The sequence below is a fragment of the Bufo bufo genome, chromosome 2, assembly GCF_905171765.1.
Source record: "Bufo bufo chromosome 2, aBufBuf1.1, whole genome shotgun sequence".
NCBI classification, from domain to species: Eukaryota; Metazoa; Chordata; class Amphibia; order Anura; family Bufonidae; genus Bufo; species Bufo bufo.
This window is the reverse complement of record NC_053390.1, coordinates 329,564,945-329,583,236: the sequence shown is the minus strand read 5'-3', so window position 1 is coordinate 329,583,236 and position 18,292 is coordinate 329,564,945. Positions and strand designations below refer to the sequence as shown.

The 18,292-nt window shown below is 42.3% G+C and overlaps 1 protein-coding gene across 1 annotated transcript in view; it reads left to right on the top strand.

Moving 5' to 3' along the window:
• The window catches only part of NTRK2 (neurotrophic receptor tyrosine kinase 2), a 292,678-nt gene that overhangs the window by 235,324 nt on the left and 39,062 nt on the right, over positions 1-18,292 (top strand). The window contains exon 15 of the mRNA XM_040417023.1: positions 9,104-9,276. Within this exon, the coding sequence (XP_040272957.1) occupies positions 9,104-9,276 (173 nt within the window). The remainder of the gene's footprint in view (positions 1-9,103; positions 9,277-18,292) is intronic.

Here is an 18,292-nt window from a genome sequence, read left to right as displayed (position 1 = left end):
TCTCCTGTTATACCTCCTGTGGAAATGTGCTCTGCATTAAGGCCGGGACGATGGATAGGGAAGGGTAGTCATCTGCCTAGGGCACCACTTCGCTACCCATAAAGGGGGCGCAGATAACACTGTGGTCTGCATCGCAAACAGAGGCGGGGAAAACGGGAGTGAGGTGAGTTTTTTTATTTTTTACTAAATATCCGCACTGCTGAGGGCACCAGGAAAGGGGTGAAGGAGATCATTATATATACCTGGCACTACTATGGAGCAATGGAGGAGCATTATATGCAGCTTATGGAGAAGTATGAGTCGGTACTGCTGGTGTACAACACTATCAGGTGCGGGACGTAGGATTGTGTGACCCAGTCAAATATTGCGATGAATAGTGGTGCTCTGCTATCTAACAAGTCCACAGTATACCATAAGACGATCCAAGTGAAGAAAGAATAATGATAGCGGCACTCACCAAATTGCAGCAAGATTCTTCTTTATTACAAAAGCGGAATAGGAGTTACAGCGGGCTGGGGCGGACAAATGCGTACAAACACTGAGTGATCAGCTGGCGACTGCCGTTTCGCACACCTGCGCTTCTTCTGGCCTCTGACCTAGTCGCGCTACCCATGCGCTCATTTAAATGCGTCCACGTTGCCTCGGCAACCACCGACGCTAAAAACATATACCTCGTTTATTTCAAAAACGAGGTAGGGTAATAGACATAACTTTCCCTGACACTAACTATATCTATATCTATATTCACATGCTCAATACTCTATCTGCGTAAACACACACTTAGATCATTTCGATCATTTAGTCCCAAAGGACCCATGGTGGCAGTGCGGATAATCCACTCCGCCTCCTTCTGCAAAAGGAGGCGGTCTCTATCTCCACCTAGTACTGGGGCGGGGACGTGTTCAAGGGCTGCAAATTTTAGGCATTTCGTGTTGTAATCATGTTTATTACGGACATGCTCAATAAGCCTGGTGCAACCTTTACCTGACCTAACTGAGTTGATATGCTCCCTGAATCTCTCATACATAGGGCGGATGGTCTTCCCTATGTAGAAGGATCCACAGGAGCATAGTACCAGGTATACCACATATTTAGTCCTGCATGTGGTGAATTGTTTTACCCCATGCCTAATACCTGCAAAGAAAAAATATTTGCCCTGTAAAGCATATTGACAAAAAGAACAGTCCCTACATTTGTAGATTCCTATTGGTATACGTTCAGTGAGCCAATTTCTAGTTCTATTCTCCTTAAGCCTACTCCTCACCAGTTTATCTTTAATCGTGTGACACCTTTTGAAAGTGATAAGAGGTTTGTTATAGGTTAAATCCTGGAGCCCCTCTTCATTTTGGAGGATGTCCCAGTTTTTAAGTATAACCTGTTTAATAGTATCTGCTAGAGGACTGTATTTAAAGGCAAATGCAAACCTATCTGCAGTGTTTTTTCTAGAATTGCTTTTCTTCTTTAATTACTCACTCTTTCTAAAGCTACGTTTAGTTCTGATTCCGGGTATCCTCTGTGTAGGAGTCTCTCCTTCAATTCCTGAGCCTGCAATGTGTACCCTGCTTCTGTGCTATTGATACGTTTCAAGCGTATAAATTGTCCATATGGGACTGCCTGTTTTACGCTACGTGGATGATAGCTGTCATAGTGGAGTAAAGAATTTGTGGCAGTTGGTTTGCGAAAACCGGTGGTGACTATGGTGCCCTCGTCAATTGTCACCCGTACGTCGAGGAAATCCAATGTGGTGCCTCCGAAGTTTACTGTGAATTTCATGTTCATCTCATTATGATGATTTAGGAACTGGACAAATTCCTCACACACCTGTTGCGAACCTTGCCATACCATAAAGACATCATCCACTTTATATGCTGCAAATATGGATTTGAGGTAGAACAAACATAGCGGTCCTCAAAGACTGCCAAATATAAATTGGCGAACGTGCAAGACACGGGTGTGCCCATGGCCGTACCATAGATCTGCCTGGGTTTTTTGGAGAATGGTGGCACAAGCCAATCCATGATACGGGCCGTAAAAAAATCAACCTCAATATAACGTGTTAGCAACTCACAGAGTTGTACTTGGATAGCAGGGGTAGGATCGTTTTCAAGCTTGGAGTAGACAGAGGTATCTCCCAGCTGTCTATGTGCCTCTTGTAGGTAGTATTCCTTAGTAAGAAGTACAATATTGCTCCCCTTGTCTGCTGGTTTCACTACGACATCATCCCTATTGGCTAACCAATTAATTGCAGACAATTCTTCCTTGGTGGTATTATTCTCCACTCTGGGGTACACCAGGGTTTTTACATCTCTTAATATTTGTTTGTGGAAGATGTCGATGCTAATTCTGTGTCAGCTAGAAATTCTAAACAGGCAATTTCCATTTCATACATAGGTTTCATCTATTTTGAAGCACTGCACATTCGTGTGGGCCGGGATTTCACCCTCTCTCTTAGACCCTGATGTAGACGGGGAGTTACTATACATTTTATGCAGTTGTAATTTGCGTATAGCTTTGAATAGATCTATTTCGAATGTTACTGGATTGAAGTTTTCTACTAGGCTGAAGCCAAGCCCTTTGTTAAGGGCACTTATACAGGAAGGTGTTAATTGAAGTGCAGTCAGGTTGATTACAAGATTATCTTCAGATACAACGGTGGAAAAGGATGTCATTGACGCCATGACACCTGTTTCCTGTTGCGTGCTTATTTCCTTGCTGGTCTCCTTTCTCCTTTTCCTTCCTCTTCTTGTACTGCGTCTAAAGGGGGCATATTCTCTGTTGTACTTCGAGTGTTGTTAGTATCGTCAGACATACTGGAATCACTGTCAGTTGTCCAGTAATCACTTCTAATTTTCCTTTGTGGGCGTCTTCTTCTTTGCCTTCTTTTGTACCAGTCCACTATCATAGTCGCATTTGTCTGTCAAAAAATTTTCTTTCTTCCTTTCCTTAATATCAGACTGTGTACTGACTAGTTTTTTGTTAAGTCTTTTTTCAAAGGTAGTCAGTTGATTTTCAGTCAATCTTAATGCTAGTTCACTTTTTGCATTCTTGATTCAGAGCAAGTATTTGGGAGGAGAAATTCATATGTTTTTCCACTCTGCTGCGAATGTTTCATCCTCCTTATATTGGAGGAGTTCCTTATAAATTCTGAGTCCTCTGGGAACTCTGACACTCATATTGTATGATTTGAGTGAGTTTACTGTCCAGAATATACAAACCTCTTTATCGGCAAGGTTAGTGACACGCATTTCCAGAGCCTTAGTGCTCAATGATTGTAGTGTGTCTCGGGAATTACATTCAGTGAAAAACGCGTCCGCCCGTTCTCTGCCCATGTTCAGACTGGGTGACTCTTCTTCAGTTGCCATCCCGTCTTTTACAACCAGTGCATTATATGCTGACACTACGGGGGAACATTATATATACTGGCACTATGGGAGGGAGCATTATATGAAACTAGTGGGAGGCACTACAGGGGGACATTAGAGCCACTGGGAGCATTAGGCCCCTTTCACATGAGGTCTGGATGCGTTCAGTAAAACTCGCACCATTTTGCAAGCAAGTTCAGTCAGTTTTGTCTGCAATTGCGTTCAGTTGTTCAGTTTTTTCCGCGCAAGTGCAATGCATTTTGATGCGTTTTTCACTCGCGTGATAAAAAAACTGAAGGTTTACAAACAACATCTCCTAGCAACCATCAGTGAAAAATGCATTGCATCCGCACTTGCTTCCGGATGCAATGCGTTTTTCCCTGAAGCCCCATTAACTTCTATGGGGCCAGGGCTGCGAGAAAAAAGAAGATAATAGAACATGCTGCGTTTTTCACGCAAAGCAGAACTGATGCGTGAAAAAAAACGCTCATGTACACAGACTGGGTGAGGATTCAGTGCGGGTGCTATGCGTTCATATCACACATTGCACCGGTGCGGAAAACTCGCTCGTGTTAAAGTGGCCATATGGTTATATTATTACTACTAGGGTACTGTAGGGACACCCGGCACCCCTACCGATCAGCTGTTTGAGGAGACGGCGTGCGCTGTGCGCACGTGTCCTCTCCCTTCTCTCTTCCTGCTTACCCCTGTATGTCTATGGGACAGCAGCAGTAAACAGCACGTGCCATCTGCTCAAACAGCTAATTGGCGGGGGTGTCAGGTGTCGGACTGTGTTTTTAGCACATTATTACAAGATTTGGGGCCCCACTTTTGATTTTGCCCAGGACCAAATTTTTTCTAAAACCGGCGCTGCCTATCACACTAACTAACACACTGCACTGCAACAGCTACACTATATCAGGATATAACCTACACTGACTATCTACCACTAACTATCTGTATTATATATATGAGCTAATTAACTAATGTAATGACACAGCAAAGCAGAGAGCACAGCAATAACACTGCTGTCTCTCTCAGATCTGCAAAATACTGCATACAAGGGCTGCTGGGGAGGTTCTTATATAGTAAGGGGTAGGCAACTTTCCTATTGGTTGCTAGGGATGTTGCTAAGCTCAGACATAGACATTGCAGCCTTCTCATTGGCCCACAAGCAAGAAGCAGGCAGGGATCATGGGTTCAGATAAATATTCGAAAATACGAATATATAGCACTATACTCTAAATCTTCGCGAATTCTCGAAGTGGCGATATTTGCGATTAATATTCACGATTCTAATATTCTCGCCCAACAAAGGTCATGGCTATTTTAAAGATAATACAACCAGATCCATTCATAACGGATGCAGACAGTTGTATTATCAGTAACGGAATCGTTTTTGCAGATCCATGATGGATACAGCAAAAACGCTGGTGTGAAAGTAGCCTAAAGAAGACTATTGTTTTGGATTGTTGTGGAGGCTTTCTTCCCAACCAGGCATAGTACATATTAACAGGCTGGAAATTACACTCGTAGAAGAAGAGGGGGTTACAGAGGCTCTACTGTCAGCAAGACACGGGTTGGTGCTCTCTCTAAATGGCAGCACCTATTGCCAATATATTGAGTACACTATAGAAAATTCAAAAGGTGGAGGGCACTCAAATGGCTGGGTATATAGATAGTCAGACTGCAGGTATAATATATAAACGGTTATTTATTAATTGCATATAAAATGCACCACTAAATCTTTCAATTATAGTGGTGTATTAGCCACAAGTTATAAGGTGGGTAATCAGATGTACTGTATGTATACCCTGCTAAAAGATAATTAGCCTACTTATGCAGGTGATCAGTCTGCAAAGAGGTCTTTGTTAAAACTTGTAAATGTGCACAATATATAAATATAGAGACCAAGTGAAGTGGTCTGCTTGAGAATAAAATAAAATGAAGTAAAATTACACCGATGTATGTCCGCTTATAACTGAAAGCAAAATCAGGGCGAGCACTCAACACTTGGACCAAGGAAGTAATGAGTTAAATATTTATTAAATCACAATACATAACACGTGTATATTTCAATCATAAAATCTAAAATCTAGAAATAAAATACATAGTATCAAAAAAACACATGAAAGGATAAGTGAATAGTACGGTCACTGGTAGTCAGAACAACTGGTATAATTGTGGTCAACCTGAGGGTTGTTGGCAACCTTGCGCTTCACTGTCCCGTGCGCACTTGAAATAATCAATGGGTTTCGCTGGCTAGTGTGCGCTATTCCAGCGCTAGTGTAGCAATTGGGCAGGTGAATCAAACAGTACCTGCTATTATACAGACACGTGCCTCAGTGTCCTTAGATGCCGGTAATTTCAATCAAGTTGCTGTACACTTTCAAATTGTATGCCTCGTCGCATACAGTATACACATATAGTGTTCCTACCTTCCTCTTGATAAGTCCCGAGGACGTCTCTATGGACGTGTGCGGTGGGTAAGCGGCAAGGAATAGTTCCGGCGTCTGGATGGTAGCTGCTGTGATGCGCTGTTCCCGGATCTCGCGGGATTTCGGAGGTGATGTGTATCCTGGACGGCACAAAGCGCTACTTTACAGATTATGCACTCGGCGTCCTAGGAATCCAAATTCTTCCACTTATAGTAGTCTTTGCATGGCCATGCATAGGGTGCGGAGATACTTCTGTCACAGGTGTGCGGCCCAGACGCGTTTCGGGAACTCTTTCCCTTCGTCAGTGGTTCCCTTTTGTCGGTGCCAAGAACCCGCCTCAAGACAAGGGGGGACAGACGTTTCTCAGTATTAGCCCCCAAGATCTGGAACTCCCTCCCAGAACATATTAGAACTATACCTGATTACCTGGAATTCAGGAAGCTGGTTAAGACCTGGCTATTTGTGTAGGATGACGTAGGGGCCCACCAATGCAGCCGTCCACAAGCGCTTCGATCGGATTGAGTTCCTCTAGAGCGCTATATAAGGACTTAGTAACATAACATAACACTAGCCAGCGAAACCCATTGATTATTTCAAGTGCGCACGGGACAGTGAAGCGCAAGGTTGCCAACAACCCTCAGGTTGACCACATTCATACCAGTTGTTCTGACTACCAGTGACCGTACTATTCACTTATCCTTTCATGTGTTTTTTTGATACTATGTATTTTATTTCTAGATTTTAGATTTTATGATTGAAATATACACGTGTTATGTATTGTGATTTAATAAATATTTAACTCATTACTTCCTTGGTCCAAGTGTTGAGTGCTCGCCCTGATTTTGCTTTCAGTTATATTCAATACTAGAGGAGGGGTGTTCCTCTATATTGGGCTAGAAGCACCTTATCCAGAACCCCGCCTGAGGTGAGCCACCATTTTTGAGTCTCTATGTCCGCTTATATCTGGGAAAAATAGTCGCTTTTGATAAAAGAACAGTCTTACCCCATAAAGTCTGGGTCTTAGGGAGCTACTGTGGAGCGATGTCTATGTTCACAATACCGTGCTGTGTATAGGCGGTGATCCGGTCCTGGATGGCGTTGGTGCGCACGTGGTCCTCGGCGTCTCTCTCCGCTGTGGCGTCCTGAGTCTCTGCATGTATTTTCTGCGTTCCACGTGATACCGGAAGTGACGTCTTATGCGGCCAGGAGGAACGGCCTGTTGCTCCGGTCAGCTGGGTAGTTACGTCAGGAGTTTTCAGCCTGCTGAATAGATGTTAGCCTCCGTTCTTTCTTTGTAAAGAAGTTCTTTGAGCTTATCCGGATATTTATCAATATTTTTCCATGTACTGTCTCTCAAACCAATTACACTCATCAATCACTGTATGCTGATGACATAAAGAAACATTGATGGTTTAAATGGGGTTATCCCATCTTAGACAATGGGGGCATATCACTAGGATATACCCCCATTATCTGATAGGTGCTGGTCCCACCTCTGGGACCCGCACCTACAAGGAGAACGGAGCGGAGAAAGTTGAGAAGGGCGCACTGCACATGTGCAGCCGCCCTCCATTAATTTCAATGGAGCCGCCGAAAATAGCGAGCGCTGGCTATTTCCGTTGGCCCCATAGAAATGAATGAGAGCGGTGGCTCCTATTCACTTCAATGGGCGAGGCGGGGAGCTGCGCCTGGTGGTGGATGGACCCCAGGAAACCCGGGGTCCTCCAGCCACAACTCTCCCAGGCTCCGTTCTCCTTGTAGGTGCGGATCCCAGAGGTGGGACCTGCACCTATCAGACAATGGGGACATATCCTAGCGATATGCCCCCATTGTCTAAGATGGGATAACCCCTTTAAGGTTGGATTGTATGGCCATAGAAGTAATGATTCTACCGTATTTATCGGCGTATAACACGCACTTTTTCCCCCTGAAAATAGGGGGCAAATGATGTATGCGTGTTATACGCCGATATTCATTGCGGCCCGGCAAAGATGCAGCATCACAGACTGTGCTGTATGAGCCGGGAGAGAGGAGGGGCTGGAGTCCGTAACTAGGGGCGGGGCCCGGTGCAGTCACTGTACTCTTACACCGGGCCCCGCCGCTCACCAAAGTATTTATAAACGTGAATCCTTATCCTGTTATTAAGCTGCCCTCTCCCATGTTCCCATGTCCCCCCTGTATCCCCATAGCACTTACTTAAGCTTCCATAGCAGGCAGAGTGGGTGGCAGCAGTAACGTCACTCACTGACGTTGAGCGCCTGCTCCGCCCCCTTTATGAATGAAGCAGGCGGAGCAGACGCGCGACGTCAGTGAGTGACGTTACTGGTGCCGTCCGCTCTGCCTGCTATGGAAGCTTAGCTGCTTAAGTAAGTGCTGTGGGGATACAGGGGGGACATGGGAACATGGGAGAGGGCAGCTTAATAACAGGATAAGGATTCACGTTTATAAATACTTCGGTGAGCGGCGGGGCCCGGTGTATTGGGGGACACTGTTATGAGGGGGATCTGTGGATGACATATAGCAGTGTCATCCACAGATCCCCCCCATAACAGTTCCATCCACAGATCCCCCCACCCCATAGCAGTACAATTTGAAATGGACACTGTTATGAGGGGGATCTGTGGATGACATAGCAGTGTCATCCACAGATCCCCCCCATAACAGTTCCATCCACAGATCCCCCCACCCCATAGCAGTACAATTTGAAATTTAATTTTTTTCCCTGAAATTTCCCTTAAAATGAAGGTGCGTGTTATACGCCAGTGCGTGTTATACGCCGATAAATACGGTAATTAACTATCCAAATGATGTTACAAACATTGGCTATAATGTTTTCATCTATAGTACTGAATATGATTGTATCCAAGTAAAGATAAGCACATTTGTGTAAATTTTATTTAGGTTTGATTCAACCATCCGATTTGATTCGGACTCTAATTAATTCAAAATTGCTTCAGTTGGGAACGAACATTCACATGAACACTAATTCGCGATAACTGGCCAGTATAAATGTGCTGACAATCACGCCCATCTGCAACATCTGTGGGCAGATATTGTGTGGGATCCTATGCGGAATCTGTATGCCTCCATGCCCAACCATATCTCATCTTGTATCCAGGCTAGAGAAGGCCCAACATGGTACTAGAACCTCCTTTCGGTTGTATAGTTTCCACTGTACTATTTAATCATTTACATATATTACATTCACACATGTAAAGTTCATTTGATTCCAACAACTCCTTGGTGTGTTATTTTTTTTGTCAATCAGTGTATGTGCTAATGATCAGTATATTTATTTTCCAGACACTGAAAGATGCAAGTGACAATGCCCGAAAAGACTTCCACCGGGAGGCAGAGTTACTAACAAACCTACAACATGAACACATTGTAAAGTTTTATGGAGTGTGTGTGGAGGGAGATCCGCTCATCATGGTGTTTGAGTACATGCTGCATGGAGACCTGAACAAATTCCTAAGGTAATATAATATATGCCAAGATGTTTCTGTTCAGTTAGCCAAAAAGAATATATGGAATACTTGAGCAGCTTGTTTTGTTCCACCTAGGACGTTTTGGCCACATGAAAAGACAACTGAATGATGGTTATCTAAGTATACTGCGGGAATCATGTATAAAAGCTAGTACCAATAAGAACAGAGGTGTTGCTCTTGAGCAGACGTACCATATTTGTAACCTATGTTGCTGCACTGGGACCCTTTAAAAATGGGGCCCATTGCCATCCTAAAAGGGTTTTCCACTCTTTAGAGTGGAATATCAGGTTGGTGGGAGTCTGACATCTTGCACCCCCACCGATCAGCTGTTTGTGGCAGCTGTCGGTGCCAGAAACAAAACTGTGGATGGAACCAGAAGCAGAAGGCTCCATCCACAGTGTTTTGACCATGCTGGACAATTCTAGTGAATGAGAGATGAGCTGCAGTATGCTGGCACAGCCACTACACTGTGGATGGAGCCTTTTGCTGTCTGTGCCCACTACTGCTACAACTTATGGAAACTAGACACATGGAAATGTAGGTTGGAAAATGAAATCATAGCGCTGGCAGTTTGCTGTGGGTGAGATCACTGTTTCATTTTCTGTACTAGTTTCTACATGTTATTCAATAATCTAAAAAAATCTAAATGTGCACAAACAGAAAAAATACCTAAGCATGACCAGCACAAACATTAGACCTATTAAAAGGTGCCGACAGATGTTTTAGAAACAGTTACCAAGGTTCAAGGTTGTTTTCCAAAATGTAAATGTATACTACGTATCGCATGTTCAATTTTGAAATCAATCAATGTATAACGTGGACATGTGGTCTATCTGTTTTTCTGAAATTTCGCTATTTCCTGCCAAATCCTGCCTTTGCCATTTTCCTAACAATAATATCCAACTGCCCACACCCAAGTGCAACTTACTGATTGAAATAAGAAATGGCTTGTAACAGGATACACAGGTTCAGATAATATAGTGGAGGCCATTTTATGTGTCCTGCAGAAGTATGGATGTGAGGGTAGCGGGCAGAGCAATGACTATGGTTGTCCATCGGCCAATAGGGGTCCACCTGCATTAAAAGGTAGGTTAGTTAGCAATAAGTGCAGATAATTTCATAATCAGGCCAGCATGATTAGAGCACATGGAGAGGCAATGACAAAAAACTACTGCAGATTCCAACCACGGCAGCCCTTAAATTCATTGTTGGCTTTTTTGTAATTGTAATGGCTGAGCAGTTTCTGCCCTACCCTTAATGAGCTGCTACATTTTTTTTACTTATTCCTTTTTGCTAGAAATGAGCGGATTTCCTGAAATTTGTTTTGGGTCCAATTCAGTCAAATTGGCTGTCATTCAGTTTGGTCCAAATAAATTTGGTTGGTCCAATTGTCTTGTTTATGACACTCTGAAGTCTCCTAGGACTGCATCCAAACTCGTTCAAGCTCTTTAACGCTAAGACTTATTTTGAGGTCTACAAAGACTCCATCCAACCTCTTTCATGCTCTTTAACACCAAGACTTTACTAATGTCAAAGTGATAGTCACATATATTGGGTAAATGGATGGTAACTGGTGGTAACAAACAGCCTATTTAATAAAACATTGCACTGTCAAAATTTTTTCCCAATTTAAAAACTATCCCAAAGCAGAGGCCTCCATTTTATGCGATTTGGGTGGGACGAATCCCAAACAATTCAGATTAGTTGGAAACCAAAATTTATGGGAAAATTGTAATAAATTTGATTTGTTTGAATGGATTTGCTCATCTATACTCTATATAGCATTTTTTGGTGCTGTTTCAGAGACGCCAAGGAAAGGAGGAAGAAACCCTAGGTATTAGGTCGACATAAAAAAAAAAAAATATGTATGCCCCTAAATTCTGTGCTGTTAAAAACTGTAGTGATGGAATAGTGGCATCTTTCTAAAATGTTGTATTGCCTCCATGGTTGCTTCCTTGTTACTCCTGTGCATTGTTAAATTGAGAAATATTTCAAGATCTGTCACATATTGGAACATTTTTATTCCCATTCACCTATAACATTTTACCTACAATTGTATTGACCGTGAAAGTTAATAGTAACTTCTGTAAGTACATTTCCAATTTGCCATATTATGTGAGTTCCTATTAGTTGCAGATTTTACAGTAAAGCCTGATCCATATCAATGCACCAATGACATCCATATGATACTACATTAAATATTTGATCTTAAGGAGAACCTGTCACATTGAACATGGTGTCTGAGCTGCAGGCAGCATGTTATAAAGCAGGAGGAGCTGAGCAGATTGATATATAGATTTATAGGAAAAGATTCAGAAATCTTGTATTTTATACATTTATATCCCTACTCATTTTTGGCTTTGAAGTTCAGGAGGCGGTCCTATCAGTGACTGACAGCTATCTGTGTATACACAGTCATAGAGGGAAGGCTGTCAGTCACTGATAGGACCGTCTCCTTGTCTTCAGTCAGTGACTGACAGCTATCTGTGTATACACAGTCATAGAGGGCAGGCTGTCAGTCACTGATAGGACCGCCTCCTGGACTTCAGTCAGTGACTGACAGATTTCTCTGTATACACAGTCATAGAGGGCAGGCTGTCAGTCACTGATAGGACCGCCTCCTGGACTTCAGTCAGTGACTGACAGCTATCTCTGTATACACAGTCATAGAGAGAAGGCTGTCAGTCACTGATAGAACCGCCTCCTGGACTTCAATGCCCAGAATGATCAGGGATTTAAATGAGTAAATTACAAGTTTTGCTGAATGATTTATTATAAAACTATTTATCAATGTGCTCAGCTTCTCCTGCCTTATAAAATGCTGCCTGCACATAAATTAGCATTTTCATGGTCACAGAGTCCCTTTAAAAAAAGTTTTATGGCCAGTATTATCTCAGTATTTGTTATAAATGCTCTTGAAATATATTTGTCTAGCACAGATATGTGGTTAGGCAAGGTTTAGCTTAAAATATCTGCACTTTGCTAAATTAAATTACACGCTATTGGTATACAAACTGCATACCAGTAGCTCATCATGAGCGCTGTATCCATTCCATATGAAGACAAAATTATCCTGAATACTGCCTGATATAAACCATGTAGTCATAGAAGAACAGCAGGCATAGCATCTAGGGGCCCAGAATAGGATGTAATGCTGTTAGACACTGCTAAAATAACCAGTGTCACACATAACTTTCTAAACAGCCTTCACTGTTACTTATTCTAACATACTACTTTTCATTTTATTCAAAATAGAATTTAATTTACCATAAACTGCACTCATTGCATAGATTTCACTGTATAGCCATCGATATCAGATAAATTCAGGTATTTTCATATATTACTTTTGGGGAATGTCCACACGGGTTGGCAAACTTAGATTGTGAAGCCCACTGAGGACAGCAAGCAGTAATAATGTATGTACTGTAAAACGCTGCAGAATATGTTAGTGCAAGTGAGTACAGTAAATAAGTATGTAAATTAAGTAAATTCGGGGAGGAAAAACCCCACAGCAGAACACAATAGCAGCAGTAGTGGGTGAGAGTTAAAGGGGTTCTCCGGGAATTAACAAAATGTAAATACTTAAATATTACTTTGTTATAAATATATTCCCAAATACATTTCATTAGTTATAATGCCTTGTTTTGTCTATGAAGCAATCATCAGGAGAAATAAAATGGCCGCCACCCTATTAATGCACACAAAACCTGTCCTAATTACACAGCAGGACAAGTTACTTCACAACACTGAGGAAAAGAGATGCCTCATCCTCCCCTCTGCTCGTCAAGGGTTATGATCTTTATGATTGCTCCCCAGACAAAACAGGACATTTTAACTAATGTGAGGTATTTGTGAATATACTGTATTTTCCTGCGTATAAGACTACTTTTTAACACATGAAAATCTTCTCAAAAGTCGGGGGTCGTCTTATACGCCAGGTGTCATCTTATATGCCGGTATACGGCGTGCTGAAACTTCCTTCCTAGCCGGACTGGAGGCTAGCTGAGCCACCGTGCGCTGGATCCCGGCCAGCCGCTCCTGAAGCAGCCCCCTCTCCCTGCTCTCAGTGGTTCTCTCATGCCGGCAGTATCACATTGCGTACTACCTCTCAAATCGTCTTGAATACTGGAGGGCTGGCCAGGCAGGGAGAGCTGACCCACCCAATCCAAGCAGGCTTTGTATGCAGTGTGCACAGAAAATACCGGTACATCGCTTGCCGTGATTGGCTGGTTGTTGAATACTGGGTTGGATAGGTGATTCAGAGGGAAGGCAGGGGGAAGCAGGAGCATCTGCACTTCAGCCAATTCTAATGTTGGAACGGTGGATCTCTAATGAAGTTTGGTGTGCATCTTATCTGTGGTGAAAAAACAGAGTCTATCTGGGGAGCAGATACATGTGGGGGTGAATGCAGTACAGCACCAGTATCTGTACATACAGTACAGCACCAGTATCTCTACTGGTTCATAAAGTACAGCACCAGTACATACAGTACAGTATACAAATGGCTAACAGTCAAGACCCCATCATGGCTCTACCAGCAAGAAGAAAGAAATATGAAGCCAGTTTCAAACTTAAAGTTGTAAACTTTGCCATGGAACATAATAACTGCGCTGCTGCAAGACAATATGGAGTAACAGACAAGATGGTTCGGGACTGGAAAGCAAATGAAAAAGCATCAAAGAGTATGCCAAGGGGTAAGTGTGCATTAAGAAGAGGCACCCCACATTGGCCAGAACTCGAAAAAACATGTAGCAGACATGGTGAATGAGCATCACCAAAACGGTTATGTAGTGACACGAAATAAAATACGTTTGTTTGCACTTCAGTCGGCCAAATGTAACCCAGATCACAGCAACAGATTTAAGGCCACTGTATCCTGGTGCACTAGATTCTTCGAAAGGCATAATATGGTACTGAGGCAAAAGACGAAAATTGCACAATTACCTGCCAAAGTAAATAGCGTTGGAGGGGTAGTCTTATACTGCGAGTATAGCCCAAACCCTATATTTTAACTGGAAAAGTTGAGGGTCATCTTATACGCCCAGTTGTCTTATATGCCGGAAAATACGGGATTTATAATACAGTAATATTTATGTGTTTTCTGGAGAACCCCTTTAAGTACATCTCATTCATCTATCTATCTGTTATCTATCTATCTATCTATCTATCTATCTATCTATCTCATATTTATCTATCTCATATCTATCTATCTATCTATCTATCATCTATCTCATATTTATCTATTAGCTATCTATCGTTTATCTATCTATTTATTGATCTATCTCATATCTATCTGTCTGTCTATCTAATATATTTCTATGTATCTATCTATTTATCTATCTATCATCTCTCTATCTCATATCTATCTATTAGCTATCTATCTTTTATCTATCTGTCTCATATCTACTGTATATGTCTGTCTATCTATCTCATATATATCTATGTATCCATCTATCTATCTAGCTATCATCTATCTCATATCTATCTATTAGCTATCTATCTTTTATCTATCTATCTATGTATCTATCTATCTTAATTCTATCTCATATCTATCTATCTATCTATCTATCTATCTACCTATCTGTCTGTCTATTTGTCTGTCTGTCTATCTATCTACACTGAACAAAAATATAAACGCAACACTTTCGGTTTTGCTCCCATTTTGAATGACCTGAACTGAAAGATCTGAAACATTTTCTACATACACAAAAGACCCATTACTCTCAAATATTGTTCCCAAATCTGTCTAAATGTGTGTTAGTGAGCACTTCTCCTTTGTCGAGATAATCCATCCCACCTCACAGGTGTGGCATATCAAGGTGCTGATTAGACAGCATGAATATTGCACAGGTGTGCCTTAGACTGCCCACAATAAAAGGCCAGTCTGAAATGTGCTGATTGATCACACAGCACAATGCCACAGATGTCACAACGTTTGAGGGAGTGTGCAATTGGCATGCTGACTGCAGGAATGTCTACCAGAGCTGTTGCCCGTGCAATGAATGTTCATTTCTCTACCATAAGCCGTCTCCAAAGGCGTTTCAGAGAATTTGGCAGTACATCAAACCGGCCTCACAACCGTAGACCACGTGTAACCACACCAGCCCAAGACCTCCAGATCCAGCTTGTTCAACTCCATGATCGTCTGAGAGCAGCCACCCGGACAGCTGCAGCAACAATCAGTTTGCATAACCAAAGAATTTCTGCACAAACTGTCAGAACCCGTCTCAGGGAAGCTCATCTGCATGCCCGTCGTCCTCATCGCGGTCTGGACCTGACTGCAGTTCGTCGTTGTAACCGACTTGAGTGGGCAAATGCTCACATTCGATGGCGTCTGGCACGTTGGAGAGGAGTTCTGTTCACGGATGAGTCCTGGTTTTCACTGTTCAGGGCAGATGGCAGACAGCGTGTGTGGCGTTGTGTGGGTGAGCGGTTTGCTGACGTCAATGTTGTGGATCGAGTGGCCCATGGTGGCAGTTGGGTTATGGTATGGGCAGGCGTATGTTATGGACAACAAACACAGGTGCATTTTATTGATGGCATTTTGAATTCACAGAGATACCGTGATGAGATCCTGAAGCCCATTGTTGTGCCATTCATCCACGACCATCACCTCATATTGCAGCATGATAATGCAGGGCCCTATATTGCAAGGATCTGTACACAATTCCTGGAAGCTGAAAACATCCCAGTTCTTGTATGGCCAGCATACTCATCGGACATCTCACCCATTGAGCATGTTTGGGATGCTCTGGATCGGTGTATACGACAGCGTGTTCCAGATCCTGCCAATATTCTGCAATTTCGCACAGCTATTGAAGAGGAGTGGACCAACATTCCACAGGCCACAATCAACAACCTGATCAACTCTATGCGACGGAGATGTGTTGCACTGCGTCTGGCAAATGGTAGCCACACCAGATACTGACTGGTTTTCTGACACCCTTTCCCCCAGTAAGGCAAAACTGTGCACATTTCAGAGTGGACTTTTATTGTGGGCAGTCTAAGGCACACCTGTGCAATATTCATGCTGTCTAATCGGCCCCTTGATATGCCACACCTGTGAGGTGGGATGGATTATCTCGGCAAAGGAGAAGTGCTCACTAACACAGATGTAGACCAATTTGTGAACAATATTGAGAGTAATGGGTCTTTTGTGTATGTAGAAAATGTTTCAGATCTTTGAGTTCAGCTCATGCAAAATGGGAGCAAAACCAAAAGTGTTGCGTTTATATTTTTGGTCAGTGTATCTATCTATCTATCTATTTATCTATCTATCCCCTGTGTGTCTGCAGTTGAGCCCTGATACAAGGTATAGTTGTCCTTCCCAGAATGAAGATAAGGCAGGAATGCATTAGCAAAAAAGAGCTTTTGCCAGGCCTAGAGAAACCCTTTACCCCTTTCCTTTCTTCCTTTGTGTCATGATACCAGATTCTGATGGCAAAGATACGGAATCCAGAGGGAAGCATACCATGCAAGGTCACCATTAGCATTCCTGTTGCAAGGGCTGAACTACACACTTAACATGTCTGGATATGAAGCAAAATGTTTTATTGATACCAATGAAACCATACATTAGAAGGCTTATTTCATTTTTTAACACTGTACTGTATACAGATTTACTTCTGAAATCTAACACTCAGCCCAAATCATTCAATTTATACATGTAAACTGAATCTTCTCACCCATCATGCCCTTCGGCTAAAAAATGCCTCTGCAAGAATAATTTTAAAAAATGAAGAAAAATAAATTCTCAATTTCTGTAAACAAGGTGAAAAGAATAAGCCAAACATAGATCTGATGCTTTCTTTTCACTGTCTGTTAATTGCTGAATGCAGAACTGCTGCTGAAAATAACTTGCAGGCAGACAAACTGCTGACCTCTAGTGCCCCTAGAGGTTGTCTTAGGGAAATGTATTCGGGACCTCAATGAATTTTAACATCAGCATTTCCTGCAGCATAGCTTCATGTTTCAGACACCAGACCACATGTTGAAGGTCAGACAGTGTATGAGCAAAGAGTTCACTGTAGGGAGAATGATTCGGGGGAGTATAGGAAGTACAGTTGAAATTATTGTGGCTTTTACATCTGCACTCTGTGGGAGATCTTGATTTTATGTCCAAAGGAAGGATGCTGCGAAAAGAAATGGAGACTGAATAAACTAAACAGGATTTTATTTTTTATATGAATATTCAGCAGTAAGCAGTTGACCCAAACCATGTTTTAGGTGTATGCCAAGAGAGTTATTTCTATGCCCCTGGATTTGGAAAATGTAATCCCACAATTGGGACTTTGATCTGGAATTGTTCCTTCTTTTTTATATGAGATCTGGTTTGCACCATCCACATGAACACTACCCAACCTATTATTTACTTCCAATGCCCTGAATGACCTTGCATTTTCTCTTAAATTCTTAAGCACTTGGAGGGAGATTTATGAATGTACTACACCAGGCATAGAAAAGTCACCAATGTAAGCTATGACATTCTAGCCTTATCTGATCTGTCCATATATACAGTAGGTGCAGGCCCCATTTTTTCTACGAGAGTTCCTCTGCCTTTTGTAGGCCACTGTGGTTGCCCCCACAGCAGTTTTCTTGGCATACAAAATGTTAAATGGCGGGCATCAGAAGAATCTGTGATCTCTGTTACTGCAGTGTTGCGGCTATAGAGGTTGGCCTGCTTCTGATCAGGTGGGCATAGTCTCAGTACCCATGTATGCTCTCCATGGTTAGTGATGAGCAGCATAGGCATTATTCGAATTTGCGATATTTTGTGAATTTGTGGCCGAATATTTGCCATAAATTAGCGAATTCGTAATCTCAAGTGATTGTTTACTTGATTGTGAAAATCGGCAATGTAATATTTTCGCGATAAATTTGCGATTAGAATATTCAACACTATTCACGAATACTAATATACTGCACTATATTCTAAATATTTGCGAATTCTCGAAGTGGCGATATTCATGATTAAAACTCGCAATTCGAATATTCGCGCTCAACA